This window comes from Talpa europaea, assembly GCF_964194135.1.
Source record: "Talpa europaea genome assembly, chromosome: X".
NCBI classification, from domain to species: Eukaryota; Metazoa; Chordata; class Mammalia; order Eulipotyphla; family Talpidae; genus Talpa; species Talpa europaea.
This window is the reverse complement of record NC_140081.1, coordinates 52684182-52700902: the sequence shown is the minus strand read 5'-3', so window position 1 is coordinate 52700902 and position 16721 is coordinate 52684182. Positions and strand designations below refer to the sequence as shown.

The window sequence follows — 16721 nt, the reverse complement described above, 5'->3', positions numbered from 1 at the left end:
GTGAAAAATTAATAAAATTGTATTTGCTTATGAAATTGCAGTGACATAATATTAGTTCTCTTTGGTTTGTATAGTCTCTGACATAATTGACCAATTATTCAATTTTGAGTGAATGCTTACAGTTTTCAATTTAAGATTAATAATAGGAATGTGATATTGTCAATGAAATAAAAGGAGTACAACCTTGCAAATGGTTAAAAATTTTCCCAATCTTTTCTGTAATTGCCTGTTATATTTTGCCACAGGTAGCTAGCAGATAGCCTTATGAATAAGCTACTACCTGCTGATTTTTTATTATGCTTAGATATTATTAAAGTGTTTCCTTTCATAAGTGTGTCTTTGTAGGTATTCTACTTTGAGCAACACCTGTTTGTGATTATGTTAGTAGAATATGCTCTGATGAATACTGTAATAAAATGAAAAAACTGAAAGAGCTTTCTTTAAGAAATGTCCAAAATCAAAATTTCTTATATTTATTGCCTATTTTTACAAACGGTTAATAGAAGTAACATTGACTTAATCTTAGAAGACTTTAGAGAACAACTTAAGGATTTCTGTACATTCTGTAATCTGATGAGAGTCCTATATTCTGTAGTATCAATTTCACCTTGATAGAATCACTTTCCTTCTATTTTGTTAAACTTAGCACATGCTTAATACACACTTCAAGACTCATGTGTATTAAGTTAGTTAACAACACCATATGTGATTTAGAGGTATAGGTTCACACTTCACATACACTTCACCATGCCACACCTACCACCAAAGCACCCATTATCCTACACATTTGTCCTTTGGGCCGCTCCCCACTTTGTCTTCCTTCCCCATCCTTCGCCTTTGGCAACCTAAATTCTTTTTTTGAAACATATATTTATTTATGCATACAAGAGCTGGGGTACAGGCCAGAGGTGTGTGGGGGAGAAGGTGAGAGGATTCACTAGAGACAGAGTGGGGAACAGAACCGGCAGATTGACCTAAGTACACAGCTGAGGAGAGCAGTGGGCTAGTCAAGAGAGGTCTGCTGTACCATGTGGGTTGCTCCCTGGCCAGCCGAGGGGATCAAACCCTGCAGAGGCTGTGGACAGCTTCATAGGTTGTGTCTTAACCCCTTGTGCCACCAGGGAGGCCCTGGCAACCTAAATTGTATAGTCAGATTTCTAGGTTTTGTTTTTGTTTAGTTTTGACATTCCTTTTTTCAGCTTTTAAAAAAGTTGAAATCTTGCCATTTGCACTAACAGGGATGGAACTCCAGGGGATTATGTTAATAAGCAAAGTGAGTCAAAAGGAGAAATACAAATACTGGATGATTTCAATCATATGGAATATAGAGAATCAAAATGTTCATTTTTCAAGGTCTAACTCAAATGCAAACTTCTCAAAGATATTATCCAACTTTGCATTTGCTTGTTACTCCTTTTCTCGAACTATCTTATTTTCTTTTATTATACACATTACATTGTACCTTGTACTGTATACTTGCATATATTAATGTCTGTCCATATCCTTGAAGAAAAAGAACTTTCTTTTGATGTGTTAACAGCAGTACCCAGTGCCTTGTACACAGCTTTTCAGTCAGTATTTGTTGAATACAGGAATACATATATGATAAAAGATATCTGATTAAGATATTTTTATTGCTATTTTTACCCTAACGATTATGGTTGTATACTCCATATATAGCTTTTCTCATTTTCTGTTGTGTTTTTAGGTGTTAGAAATTCTGGCTTGGAATGTAAAATTGAGAATACCAGAGAGAGGTAGACTGGAGATAGGTAGCAAAGAGGGGAGGGGACCCAGTGGACTGGTGGAGGATTAAGGGTGCTTTCCTTGGTGGTGAGTGTAGTGTGTTCAACTGCATCTGAAGAGGTGCACACTTATACCTCTAAATCATATACAGTGTTGTAATCCAATATTACCTTGCTTAAAAAAATACAATATAAAAAATGAAACTTACATACATCATGTCAACTGGTATGTCAACGCATTTTAAAATCTTACAGTATGGTGTTTTAAATGTTTTTTTTTTTCTATGTATCTCTACCACTACTTTAAAATTATTGTGGGAAAGAAGCCTTTTTTTGTTTTTTTTTAATTTTCTACATAAATATGATTTTATTCTTCTGCTATCTTCACTAACAGAATTTTATTATTCTTCTGTCTTCTTTTTTTTAATAATAAATTTTATTTTTATATTCCCCATACAATTGCAACCCCCTTATTTTGACCCCAATCCCTCCACTCCCGTCCCCTACCCCCCATAGAGTGTCTCTGGTTCATAGTTTTTTGTTGATTTTGATTTTCACTTTCTTATATTTATTCATTTTCCTGTTCCCTTATTTAAGTTTTCTAGATTCCTGCTATGAGTGAGACCATCCGGTATTTTTCTTTTTCTTTCTGGCTTATTTCGCTGAGCATGATCCCTTCCAGCGCCATCCATGTGGCTGCAAATTGCATGTGTTTATCTTTTTGAATGCTGAGTAATATTCCATGGTGTATATGTACCACATCTTCTTGATCCAGTCATCTATTTTTGGGCATTTAGGTTGTTTCCAAAGCTTAGCTATTGTAAATAGTGCTGCTATAAACATAGGGGTGCAGGTGCTCTTTGGAATTGATGTTTCTGTGTCCTTTGGGTAAATACCTAGGAGTGGAATTGCTGGATCATATGGAAGCTCTATGTTTAGTAGGTCCAGAAATCTCCACACAGCTCTCCATAGTGGTTGGACCAGTTTGCACTCTCACCAACAGTGCAAGGGGTTCCTTTTTCTCCACACCCTCGCCAACATTTGTTGTTGCTAGTTTTTTTTTAATATGTGCCATTCTCACTGGTGTAAGATGGTATCTCATGGTAGTTTTGATTTGCATTTCCCTGATTACAAGTGATGTTGAACATTTTTTTCATATGCCTGTTGGCCATTTGCATTTCCTCTTTGGAGAAGTTTCTTTTTAGCTCTTCTGCCCATTTTTTGACTGGATTATTTTCTTTGTTGTTGAGTCTCATCAGCTCTTTGCAGATTTTTGTGATCAGTCCTATCATTAGTGTTGTGTGCAAAAATGTTCTTCCAGTTGGTGGGGTTTCTCTTTGTTTTTGTTATTGTCTCTTTTGCTGTGCAGCTCTTTAATTTGATGTAGTCCCAGCTGTTTATCTTTGCCTTCACTATCACTGCTTTGGGTGATATGTCTGTAAAGATGTCTTTGATGTGAATATCACGTAGAGTTTAGCCTATATTTCCTTCTATGTATTTTATGGTTTCAGGTCTTATGTCTAGTTCTTTAATCCATTTTGAGTTGATTTTTGTGCATGGTGTGAGGTAGTGCTCAAGCTTCATTCTTTTGCATGTAGCGACCCAGTTTTCCCAGCACCATTTATTGAACAAACTTTCTTTGCTCCAATGCGTTGTCTTCTCAGCTTCATTATTTTTTCCTTGTCCTGGATTCTTGGGACCTTTACTATTATGTGTCTTGCTCTATTTTTCCTTTTGTCATGGTAGTTTGGTGTTCTTCTTGCTTCTTGTATATCAATTTTCAGCTCCTTCACATTTGGGAAGTTCTCTTCAATTATCTATTTGAATATTTCCTCTGTTCCTACAACTCTCTCCTCTCCTTCTGGGATTCCTATAACTCTTATATTTCCTTTCCTCATGGAGTCAGATAGTTCCCGAAGTCTTTCTTCTGTCTTTTTCCTTCGTACTTCTCTTTCCTTTTCTGTTTTGGTTCTTTTTATTTCTGTGTCTTCAGGAGTACTTATTCGTTCTTCCATTTCATCTATTCTGCTTTCATTGCTTTTCCCAGAGTTTTTTCGTTCCTCCATTAATTCTTTGATCTCCTGTGTTTCTTTACTTCCCCCTTTAGGGACTCAATTTCATTTTTCTGATCATTGATTATTTTTCTCATATCATTGTTTTTCTTTTCTGAGTTCTGTCACTTTTTTAATCATGGCAATTTTAAATTCTCTTTCTGGAAGGTTCAGAAGTTCTTCCAAGTTACTGTCGTTGCAATCTGGGGGGTGGTTTTCTTTTTGTGGTGTGCTTTTTTCCTCAGGAGTTTTTAGGAGTTTTAGTACTCCCTACTGTCTGTTTTCTAATTTGTCGTATGCATTGGGACACTGTGTTGCTGGGACTGGCCGGCATCTTGGGTGAACTTCTCTGCTCCCCTCTGGCTCCTCCGAGAGCCGTCTGTCTGTTTCAAGCAGTCTTTACTGAAGAAAGGCCCCTATTCTAAAATGCCGATGTGGGGACACACTCCCCTGTGTGCCTGGTCTGCCCTGGCAGTGGGTTCCCACTCCCCCTCTAGGCTTGGACTGCAGGCCTGAAGGGGCCTGGCGTGGTTGAACTTACCCACTCACCTCTGGCTCCTGAGGGAGCTTTCTGCTGATTTCAGGCAGTATTTACTGAAGAAATGTCCCTGTTCTAAAATGGCGATGTGGGACGCACGCCCTGCGCGTCTGATCTCAGGCAAACTATTCTGCGCATCCGCTCTGCCCCGGCTGTGGGTGCCTGCTCCCCCTGTGGGCTCAGACTGCTGATCGGAAGGGGCCTGGCGTGGGCTAACTTCCCAGCTGGCCACTTGGTCCTCCGGGAGCCTTCTGCCATTTTCAAGCAGTCTTTTCTGAAGAAAGGTCCCTGTTCTATGGGTTGTTAGTGACTTTTTTCCTGGTCACCAAGTGCCGCCAGAGATCTCCTAATGTCCTTGGGGAGCTGTTTTTTTCACCCCGTGGGACAGGGAACAGAGCAGGAATAGTAGGGTAAACCTCAATGGCTTTTGTGTGCTGTGTCTGCCTTGTGCCCCACCGTTGTGGAGAACCCATGCCCCAAATTTTGTGCCCCAGGTCTCAGTTCCAAAGCCCTCAGGTCCAGGATGCAGGCTGTAGCCCAGTTCAATGACCGCAGAAATGGCGCCTTTTGCACCCCGCTCCAGTGCCTGGGCGCCTGTTTCCTGATTACTCAGTGAGGGACTTTCACCTCAGTGAGGGCCCCTGTGTGTCTCCCTGCAAGCGTAGTTCGCAGGCGCGGGAACCTGGGCAGCCGCGATCCGCGTTTGCTTTTCAAGTGTGCTACTTTTCCGAGCAAGCTTACTGGCCGGCCCAGGGCTGTGTGTAGATCTCCGGGGGTCTCTGTTGTTCTCTAATGGCGCCTGGAGCCCTTCACTCACCTCTTCGGCGAATCATGCAGGGTTCTCCACAGCTCCAGTTCACGGGGTGTGGTGGCTGAAATAGTTCCTTTCCACTCACAGTCCCGCTTGATGTGTAGTTTGTTATTGTTGGTCGTTTTAGTTTGTTTTTTTTTTCCTCCTTTCTGTTGGTTGGAGAGTGCCGACTTTGTGGGTGGGGGAGGGTAGCAGGGTTCTGCGCTTTCCTCCCTTCTAGTCCTCTTTTATGGTAACTTTCTTCTTCGGGTGGTTTGCTGGAGTCGTCTGTTTATCTTCCGTGTCCCAGTTCTCACTGGGACCTGCTGCTTTTCCTCCCTATTAACTTTTTTTTAATGGGAGCTCTTACTCGCAGCGTCTCCTCGCCGCCATGTTGATCCACCCCTGCCCTAAGAAACCTTTGTTTAATGAATCAGAATATAGTAGTAAATGCTGTCTTAAAGTGCTGAGGGTCAAGGTTCAAATTCTTTCATTCATTCTTTTTCTATACTGTGTTAGTACTGATGTTAATTCTTGTAAAGAATAAAATTAGAATGCCTTGAAATAGCTCTATTTAGTAGACTGTGGTTATGGAGTTTATATGTATAATATATATATTTATATGGTTATATAATATATATTTTTATATTTATATGTGTGAATTTACATATTTATGAATGGTATATAGGCTGAGTATTAAAATGTTACTATTTAGGATGTCAGTTACAATTTGAAATATTGTACTTTAAAATATGTCCAGTTTGTGTTCATTTGTCATTATTCTCTGTTTCTTTAGCAGACTTATAAAGCTGCCATAGGGCAAAGGACTGTATGTGTGCAGTGTTTATATCAAGCAGTATTTAGCATAGGGTTAGATACATAGGTGTGAATGAACATTAATTGAGGGTGACAAGTACCTTTATCATACAGATTTTTTTCAAAATTTTTTGTATTTGTTATAAACAGAAGACTTGTGATAGCACATATTAGGATCTAGAGAGTTGTTAAATAATAGTTTGCTGTTATTTATTACCTCACGGTTTTTGTTTTAGCTTATCTATTTTAGGCAAGGACATGAAGCTTATGTGCGGGCTGTGAGGAAATCAAAAATATATAGTGTTAATTTACAAAAACAGCCATGGAACAAAATGGATCTCAGGGTAAGTTTGCCAAATTTATAACCTGTACAATTGAAATAGTTTTAGAATTCAGTTATTTACCTATAAGATTTTCTCAATTTTATACATATTTTACTGTTGATTATATATCTAAGATAAGGTGATGTACCATTGTCTTGTACAGCTGAGTGTTATCGGTTATATTTTATATGTTTGCCAGAATTTATATGCCACCTGTTATCTTGATTATTTTACCTAATTTCCTTCAAGCTTTAGATCTCCTAGTGTGTACTATACTATAATTGGAACAAAGCACTAGTTCTCTGGTATGGATATTTTCTCACAGTAGCTTTATACATTCCAGAAGCTCTATAAATTGACTGGGTGTGTGGACTACAAACACTCTCAAGTTATAGCACTTTTGGGATATAATAAATACCATAAATCCCAAGAAGCTCAGAAATGTGTGGTACTTTATTGAATATTTCTTTTGATTTAGTACCAATGTATCTTCATGGTATTATTGATTAAAATACCTATGTATGTTTTTAAAGAATTTTCTGTCTACAAATACATAATTCATTCGTACAGATATAGGGATATATACAACATCATTTCTACTTAGGTTTATGTATGTTTTTTGTTCTAATTTTTTTCAACTTGGATAGCATGAGACTGAAAGGAAGTAATTTTATGGTTTTCCAGGTAAATGCAGGGTTATTGTGTGATGATGCTTAGCTGGAAGGTTCCAAGACAGAATGTGTATTTTTACCAAAATTAAGATTTAGACACTTGTAAAAAATTTTTTTAATTTATTTTATTTATACAAGAGCTGGGGTACAGGCCAGAGGTGTGGGAGGGTGAGAGAATTCACCAGAGACAGAGCAGGGAGCAGAACAGGCAGACTGACCGAAGATACTGCTGAGGGGAGCCGTGGGCAAGACAGGAGAGGCCTGACCTGTCATGTGGGTTGCTCCCTGGCCGGCCAGGAATCGAACCCATGCTGCAGAGGCTGTAGGTAGCTTCACAGCACTGCGCTCAACCTGCTGTGCCACCAGGGGAGGCCCAGACACTTGTAAAAAAATTATATTAAAGTTTTAAGATGCTGAGCGGCCCTGGTGGCGCAAGGGGTTAAGACACAACCTATGAAGCTGTCCGCAGCAACTGCAGCATGAGTTTGATCCCTGGCCAGCCAGGGAGCAACCCATATGGCACAGCAGACCTCTCCTGACTCACTGACTGCTCCCCTCGGCAGTGTACTTAGGTCATTCCGCTGTTCTGTCCCCGCTCTGTCTCTGGTGAATCCTCACCACCCACACCTCTGGCCTATACCCCAGCTCTTGTATGTATAAATAAATAAATCTTTAGGGCCTCCCTGGTGGCGCAGGTGGTTGAGTGCAGCACTGTGACGCTGTCCACAGCCTCTGCGGCACAGGTTCCATCCTGGCTGGCCAGGGAGAAACCCATATGGTGTAGCAGATCTCTCCTGTCTTGCCCACTGCTCCCCTCAGCAGTGTATTTCATCAGTCTGCCTGTTTTGTTCCCCACTCTGTCTCTGGTGAATCCTCTCACGCTCCTGCATATCTGGCCTGTGCCCCACTTCTTATATAAATAAATGAATCTTTAAAAAATAAATTTTTTAAAGATTCATTTATTTATACATGCACTGGGTACAGTCAGAAGCGTGGGAGGGTGAGAGAATTCACCAGAGCCAAGTGGGGAACAGAACAGGCAGACTGACGAAATACACTGCTGAGGGGAGCAGCAGGTGCAGCAAGAGAGGTCTGCCATGCCATGTGGGACCCTCGCCAGCGACCGGGAATAGAACCGGCACTGCGGAGGCTGTGGGCAGCTTCACAGCCCAGCGCTCAACCATTGTGCCACCAAGGGAGGCCCCCCAAAAAAATTTAAAAAAATTCTTTTAAAAAAATAAAGTTTTAAGATGCTAAAATATCAAGTAAGCTTTTTGTAATCATCTCCTAGAAGATACCATCTATTCTAAATCAGGTGAAAATTGTTCTTTTATTTTAATCAAGGAAATAAAGGCACCATTTGATTTCTTATTTAAAATTCTAGCCCTGTGTGTCTAGGAAATTGTAAGAGGTAGCATATATGTAGCACAAGAACCTGGGCTTTGTGATACACCTGGATTTCAATCCTAGCTCTGCTAGATGCTAGTGTACAACTTTAAGCAAGTCATTGTATCCAGAGACTCAGTTTTGTCATGTTGTGACTAATAATCAGTATGTATGGATGTTACAAAATAATAATATAAGCTTTCAAAAAGGAAGTCTATGACAAATATACATACATGTTCACTTGCATACTTTTCTGCTAGAGGAACGGTTCTTAACCAGACAGAGCATACTAATCCCTCTTAAGAGTTTTTTCAAAATACTTTTGACTGAACTGTAGCCGAAAATTCTATACAAGTTAGGTTATAGGAACATAAATTTTATTTATTTATGCATACAGGACTGGAGTATAGGCTAGAGGTCCGGGGAGTGAGAGGATTCACCACAGACAGAGTGGGGTGCTAAACAGGCGAATCTCCTGAAATACACTGCTGTGAGGAGCAGTGGGCAAGACAGGAGAAGTCTGCTGCTTGATGTGGGTTATCTCCCTGGCCAGGGATTGAACTCATGCAGCAGTGGCTGCTGATGGCTTGATAGCACTGAGGCTTTAACCCCTGTGCCATCAAGGAGGCCCAGAACATAAATTTTAAAAAGATCCCTGAGAGGTTTCTGCTGCTTATCCTTGCTTTAAAGCCCTTCACTTAAACTGTGGTCTACTAAGGATCAAGAACCATGTCTTACTACCTTTGACAATTTGTGATGTGCCTAGTATTTGATGGGTATTCAGATAATTTTTAAACTGTCCAAATAACAATGACATAATATGCAAATATAACACATTCATATTGAAAGTAATAATCTAGTGATTTTCTCTTAAATAGGAACAAGAGTTTGTTAAAATTGTAGGAATCAAATATGAGGTTGGACCTCCTACATTATGCTGCTTGAAGCTTGCATTTCTGGACCCCATTTCAGGCAAAATGACTGGAGAATCTTTTTCCATTAAGTGAGTAACTCTGTGTGTGTTTGTGTGTGTGTGTGTATTTTAATCCCTGGAGTGTATTGTGCAGAGAGCACAGGGATTGATGGCAGAGAAAATGCTACACACTACAGGCTTTAGAGTTTTAAAAACCAAGGTTTACTTCTTGGTTTGTTTCTCAACTATACACATATATCTTTGAGCAAGTTATTTAACATCACTGAATTTATGCCCTCATCTGGAAAACTAAAATATTAATATCCTCCTCAGGATTGTTGTGAAGAATATGAAAGAACCCTTTTAAGTGCCTAATATGCTTGAAACATGGTAGTTGTTTTTTTTTTTTTCTGTTAATAGCGATAATAGGAATAATAAGTGAATGGCACATTCTTGAAGTTGCGTTTTAAAGACCAATATGAATTGATATTCTTTCATCTCCTTAGATTTCGAAGTTCTTACTATAAAATACCTTACATTAAGCTTTGAGAATGTTCATTGACATCTTTATATTGCAATTATACAGTAGTAGGTAGATCATAGCAAATGCGGTTTGATTTATGTGAAGGCATTTATAGGGACATTGAGATGTTTGCAACATTTTGTTTAATGGCTCCGCATTAAACATAAACATATATCCATGGGCGTTTGGTAAGAAACATATGCTATTATATGTGTTTATTCATTCATATGTGCTTTATTTTCTATACAGGTATCATGACATGCCAGATGTCATTGACTTCCTTGTGCTACATCAGTTTTATAATGAAGCCAAAGAAAGGAACTGGCAGATTGGTAATTATAGTGTTCTCAGTTGATGACTCTTAAATTTGAGGTAGAGTAAGTAATTTTCAAACTCTAATTTACACAGAAAGAAATTAGTTTGCCATGTAGCTGGAAAAGCTTTCAGCCAAATTAGAAAAATTTTATTTTCCTTTTGGTGATTTTATTGACATGGTGTGCAGCATGCACCCTCTAAATCTTTTGCAAATACTTCTTCTCTTAGAATCCAAATCTTAAAGAAAATCATCAAATGTTAATTGCCCTGAAATAGAGTATTTTACACTTTGGCTTTTATTTTTATTTATTTTTTTATTTTTTTAAATAGTGGCATGTTTTATTTATTTGTTTGATTGTTTGTTTGTTTTTGTTTATACATGCACTGGGTACAGTCAGAAGCGTGGGAGGGTGAGAGAATTCACCAGAGCCAGAGCGGGGAGCAGAGCAGGCAGGAGGACCGAAGTACACTGCTGAGGGGAGCAGCGGGCGGCAGGAGAGTTCTGCGTGCCATGTGGGACCCTCCTCCGGTGGCCGGGGAGCAGCCGGGGATCGAACCGGCGCCGCGGAGGCTGCAGGCAGCTTCGCAACCCAGCGCTCAACCGCTGCGCCACCAGGGAGGCCCCACTTTGGCTTTTAAACCACATTAGTCATTGTGGTCAGCCTGCCTACTTGGCTCCCTCTCTCCCTTCCCTTTGTTCCATTCTTCATTTTTCTTTCTGTTTCTCTCTCTCTACCCCTCCCCTTTTCTCCTTTTTCCCTCTCTTCCTATCTCTTCTTCCCTTTACCTCCCCCTGCACTGACCGTTTCATCTTAGACAAATTTTAAACGTATGTGCCTCACTTCCATTATCTTTAAAATCAGAAGTCTCATCAGTATACACTTACAAGTTTTACATCAGCAAAAAGTGAGTTAATATATAAAAAGCACTTAAAATAGTACCTGGCACAGAATAAAAACTGTTAATGTCTGCTATTAAATGCAAAGGAAATTTTCTATCAGAATGTTTTGTTTTTGTAATCCTTTGCCATTTAGTAGAGGCAGAAAATTTGTATGAAGAGACTTTTAAAGGCAAAAATCTGAAAGCAAAAAAGAACTCTAGTAACATGTACAGTATAAGCGGTATGCCTAATGATGATTGCAAGTAATTAATAAAAGTTAAATTATATGTGGTAGCATTTAAGAAGATATGAATATATGTGATTTTTTTTAGAAATATGATTACTAGCACTTGGAAATTGAAACCTCTAGTAAAATCTAGATACAATGCTTCTCTATTCAACAAAAGGTAGAAATTTAGAGTGGGAAAAGAGCTATTATTTTTCTCAAAAACACCCTTTACAGTACTTTAAAAAATGTTACAGGTGATAGATTCCGCAGTATAATAGATGATGCCTGGTGGTTTGGAACTGTGGAGAGTCAGCAGCCTTTTCAACCAGAGTATCCTGATAGTTCTTTTCAGTGTTATAGTGTTCAGTAAGTACAGTTATGGTCTTTTATGCTTGATATAATTCTTCAGTGCTCTATGAACTTCCTATAAACCCTACCGGGGATAATGCTTTTTTATATGACCTATCTAGACTTAGAATATCTATACCTATAAGGAAAGTAATCATAGTACTTGTAAAGAAGGAATTTGATGATAAATGTTTTGATCCAATATGAATGCTCATGCAAAGCAGGAACTAACGATTGAATTCTACCACCTTTAATGCCTGTATTTTCTCTTGAATATTTCTATTTTATTATGTTTTTTGGCAAGAGGAAAAAAATGAAAAAGCTTGATAATGATGTGTACTTCCTGAATTCATGGGACTCTGATAAAAATTGAGTAGCTGCTAAATATTTCTATTTTAGATAAGATAAGAATTGCAACTTATTCTATGGCTAATACTAAAATTAATTCAGTGTTTGTTACAGCTGGAATATAGCAATGAATATTGTTATCTAGTTTTTCATTTAATGTTACCAATTTTAGACAGCAGTAGCTGTATTATGTTTGGATGTACCATTTGTCTGTATCTTTTTTCTTCCTGAAATCTCTGAGTTATAAGATTCCTAATGAATGACACTTTCCTCTCAAGAATAATAGAAGAAATGTTTATTCTGTGAAGGTAACTTTTAGTCTATACATTACAGATCAAATATAATAGAAGAAATATTTATGTCTCTATCTTACAGTGTGTCATACATGTTTTGTAGATAAGCTATCATATATGTAAGCTGTTAATATAAAGTAGATTATATCACAGAAAGACATGATCTATTAAATTGACTATTTTAGTTAAAATTTTCCAAAGAGATCTTTTTATTCTGTACCTTATCTTAATTTTAAATATAAGACTGATTGATGTGTAAAAAATAAGAATTAAAACTAAGTGTAACCTTACTGCTATGTTTCATAATATTGAATCATGTTTTCTCTATTATAGATTTATTATTTTTATGTAAGTAAAGTTGTGGTTTAAGGGAAAATGTATTAATTACCCTTTCCCAAATTTTACCCCCCAATAACTCATAGAAATTATGGCTAATAAATAAAGTGTCACATGAATTTGATTTGCATCTTTTTTTAATAGCTGGGACAATAATGAGAGAGAAAAGATGAGCCCCTGGGATATGGAGCCAATTCCAGAAGGAAGTAAATATACTTTTAAAAATGAATTATACTTCTTCTAAAAGAATGGCAATAGGATGATATTAAAAACTACTCATTTATGATTTTTCATATTATACATAGCTGCCTTTCCAGATGAAGTTGGTGCTGGTGTTCCTGTATCTCAGGAGGAACTGACTGCTTTATTATACAAACCCCAGGAAGGAGAATGGGGAGCTCATTCCAGAGATGAGGAATGTGAACGGGTTATTCAGGGCATCAACCACCTTCTTTCCTTAGGTATGGTGAATGTGGAAGAATGTTAGGACGGGGGAAGAGAATTAGGAAAACCAGCAGAAATTTAAATTCTACACAAAATAGTACACTTTCTCACTGTACACTTACTTAGTCAGCTTTTAAGTTGAGAGGTACTTAAAAATGTGGTTTTAGTGTTAACATTTTTATTTGCTTGGTGAAAGTAATGATTGATAAACTTTCAGTTCTCTAGAGGCTCATAATAATAAAGGCAGGCATTTAGGTGTATTTTTCTTTTTTAAGTCACTTTGACTCTAGCTATTCCTTAAACCTGATTTTGGATGGGTTCCTTGGTAAAAGCAGTGGGTATGTAATATAATTTACTCACATGACTATATTTTCTAAAACATATATCATTTGAGAAGTTTGGCATTATGCACAAAAATACATATAAAATTTGAAGCTAAGCATAGTTCTTAAATTTTTTTACATTCCACCTGACTTGAACCAATGTATCATGCATGTTTCATAGATATGTTCAAACAATAAAATTATAGCAGTACACAATCTATATTTACTTAAGTGAGTCATCATTGCTTTAAAAGTGTAGCATATTGCCCTTCCTCCTTATTTATGTATGAGTTTTAGTTTGTTAACATAAAATGTTAATGTCCTTTATAACTACCTCTTTTAATTTTGGTAATATTGTAGATTTTGCCAGCCCTTTTGCTGTTCCAGTGGATCTCAGTGCCTATCCCTTGTATTGTACTGTAGTTGCTTATCCAACTGACCTCAACACAATTAGGCGGAGGCTTGAAAATCGCTTTTACAGGTCTGTTTGATTTTATCATTTACTATAAAATATATAACTTTATGTCTTTTACTTTCCTTTTCTTACATAATGATACACTGGGATCTGTTTTTGTAGTGTAAACTAATCATTCAAAAGGCCCACCTCAAAATTTCTTCCAAAAATTTAGAATACTAATTTCCCTAATTCAATAGATTATCAGTCTTGTTAATTAGATTTCATTAACAGCTTGAAGTATGTATAGAAAAATAGTCAAATTATTTTTCCCTTGGTTCCGGTTGGGAGTAGACTTACTGTGGGAAGATTCTAGAGGGCAGTGTTTGGTACCTCTCCATCCCCAGAGTCCACTTTGTTCTAACTTATTCTGTGAACAGGTTATAAATATAACAGGTTATAAATATTGAATGTAATTTAAAATATTACATATGATTTTATTTTGCAATATTTCATATGATTTTATTTTGCAATATTTCATATGATTTTATTTTGCAATGTATATAAAAATAATTAGGTAAAAATCAGTTCTTTCCTACAACATGGTTTCTTTTGTTCTTGCTCTTCTCTCTTCCCCTGAAAACTAAACATTCTTTTGATTTTTATCAAAACATTGTATTTTGTCACATCACTGTTTACCCATAATGTACTGGGTCAGTACTATTCTAAATTTTGAAATGTAGTCTAGTGGTTATATATCTATCCTTCCATGTGCCTCAAATAGTGTATACTTTTATTAGTACATATTAGTCACACACACATATTGAGTCACAGACAGATATTGGAACACCTTTGATATATGGTTGTCTTGTTCTGTGATATACATTCCTAGAGTAGACTTTAAATGTATTAAGACTAACCAAGTTTATTTTTTCTTTCATAGGAGAATATCGGCACTAATGTGGGAGGTACGTTACATTGAGCATAATGCCAGGACTTTCAATGAGCCAGACAGTCCTATAGTTAAAGCAGCCAAAATTGTAACTGATGTCTTGCTTCGATTTATTGGGTAAGAAGTAATTTTATCTTCCATGTGGGCCAACTTCTGATTTTTTTAAATTATTGAAATATATTTGACTTATTTATCTTGTTTCTTAGGGATCAGAGCTGTACTGATATACTGGATACTTATAATAAAATTAAAGCAGAAGAACTAAATAGTACTGATGCAGAGGAGGTAAGAACACAGCATAATTAATAGGCATGAATTCCTTTTCTGTAATTTAAAGTACATTTAGTATTACATGTAAGTGCTGTAAATGGCTGTGAGCAGTGAAGCTGATTTCTAAAAGTTGGCTCAACACCTGCAACTTTTCATATTAAAAGCTTTAAACTGTATTTAGGTGGCATATACTAAAAGTTTAGTAGTGTGACAGTGTTTTTAGTCAGAGATGTGGTGGTGAGAATCAGGATGAGGCCTGAGGCGAGGGGGTAAAGTAATACACCAGAGGCAGAGTAGAGAACAGAAAAGGCAGATTCATTAAATACACTGCTGAGAGGAATGAATAGTGGGCAAGATAGGAGGGGTTGTGACAGGAGATGTTGTCTGCAACCCCAAGAAGAGCTTGAGGCTCTCTTTTATAACCTGTTATTTGCTGGGATGTCTGGTCTTGGATGTTGACCTTTGACACAGAATGTGTCCTGGCCCACCTCCCCATTCAATGCCTAGGTGCTGAGGTCTTCAGGCCAGGTTCCCACAGCAACCTTATGGATTCGCTTTATTCAAGCCAAACTTGCCTTTTGGGCAAGGAGTGGGGGCTTAGTTTTTAACCTTAGTAATGATACCTGGACAAGAGATAGGTGGCTGGGAGTCATCCTACTTTATCCAGTGGGTTACAGCGATGATAAATCAGTACTTCATTTTCTAATCCTTAAAAATAAGACAAAGAACTAATTAATTTACTTACTTATTTTTAAAAAGTCAAAAAGAAGTTTGCTATACCATTCATACCTCTTGCATAAATGGGAGAGATCCAGCATGACTGAGTAACTTGTCCATGTTGCCTCTGATAAATATCTTAGCAAAGAAAAGAGAGTTTGGAGGTAGGGAATGGCAGCTGGGGAGTTTTCTTGGAAAGACACAAAGATATGCAGACTAAGATCTGTCTACTCCTTTGAAAACAGATTAAAATCTTCCAGGGAACACCCTAATAGGGTGAGCTCCTTTATACTATAAATGTATTTCACCAAAGCTTGACTTCCACTCAGCCGCTCCCGTGAAATACACCTTTTTCAGAAAGTCTTATTTTGCAGTGGCAGATTTTTGCTCCCCTGTATAGTCCCACTGTTAGCTGGCAAGGTGAGGGACACCCCAGACAGGGTTTCATTCTTTAAATGGTTTCACCATCTACTGCATCAAGACAAAACATACTCTAGTGTGTAAGACCTTTAATAGAAAGGAACTTTAATACAATTATTTTGTGATAGAGGGACAAGAAAATAGTTTAAAATAATTTCCAATTAAACACCCAAGGTTACCCATTCCCTCGTGAGTAAATGTACAGCCAAATAGGGTTGACCCAAAGCAGGGCCACTGAGGTCCAAAAGCTTGCCACAAGTCTAAGGTACCTTCTGATGGGGACCCATAGGAAAGGGGCAGAATGGACCAGACAAGTCTGGAAGGAAAAGCACAGAATCAAAACCTAAGGAAGATAAAGGCTGCCATTCTCAGCCTTCCCACAGTTCTGTCACCCATGTTTCTCTCTTTTAAAGTGTCTCCTTCCACAGCCCCCAAGTCCCTAGTACAAATCTGAGGCCATAGAGCAAGTGTGGTTTCTTCACATATCTCTCTGCTCCATGCGCCTCCTTGCTCTTCCTCTGCTTCTGTCTGCTTCTTCCCTTCTTCTCTTTCCTTTTCCCAGTCTTTTCTAGCTTCACCTCCCTGTCAAGCTCCACCCTTCTTAGAGTGGTACAGGGAACTTGGAACACCTCCCCTTTCCCTGGGGATTTCATTATTATACCACTTTTAGAACTTCTCAAGAAGTTCCTCAAATCA

At 37.8% G+C, this 16721-nt stretch overlaps 1 protein-coding gene across 1 annotated transcript in view; it reads left to right on the top strand.

Moving 5' to 3' along the window:
• The window catches only part of BRWD3 (bromodomain and WD repeat domain containing 3), a gene marked incomplete at both ends in the record, with an annotated part of 168940 nt that overhangs the window by 127897 nt on the left and 24322 nt on the right, over nt 1-16721 (top strand). Inside the window, 9 exons of the mRNA XM_084259146.1 lie at nt 6177-6284; nt 9199-9323; nt 10006-10088; nt 11435-11546; nt 12650-12711; nt 12811-12966; nt 13633-13753; nt 14610-14735; nt 14825-14903. Of these exons, the coding sequence (XP_084115272.1) occupies nt 6177-6284; nt 9199-9323; nt 10006-10088; nt 11435-11546; nt 12650-12711; nt 12811-12966; nt 13633-13753; nt 14610-14735; nt 14825-14903 (972 nt within the window). The remainder of the gene's footprint in view (nt 1-6176; nt 6285-9198; nt 9324-10005; nt 10089-11434; nt 11547-12649; nt 12712-12810; nt 12967-13632; nt 13754-14609; nt 14736-14824; nt 14904-16721) is intronic.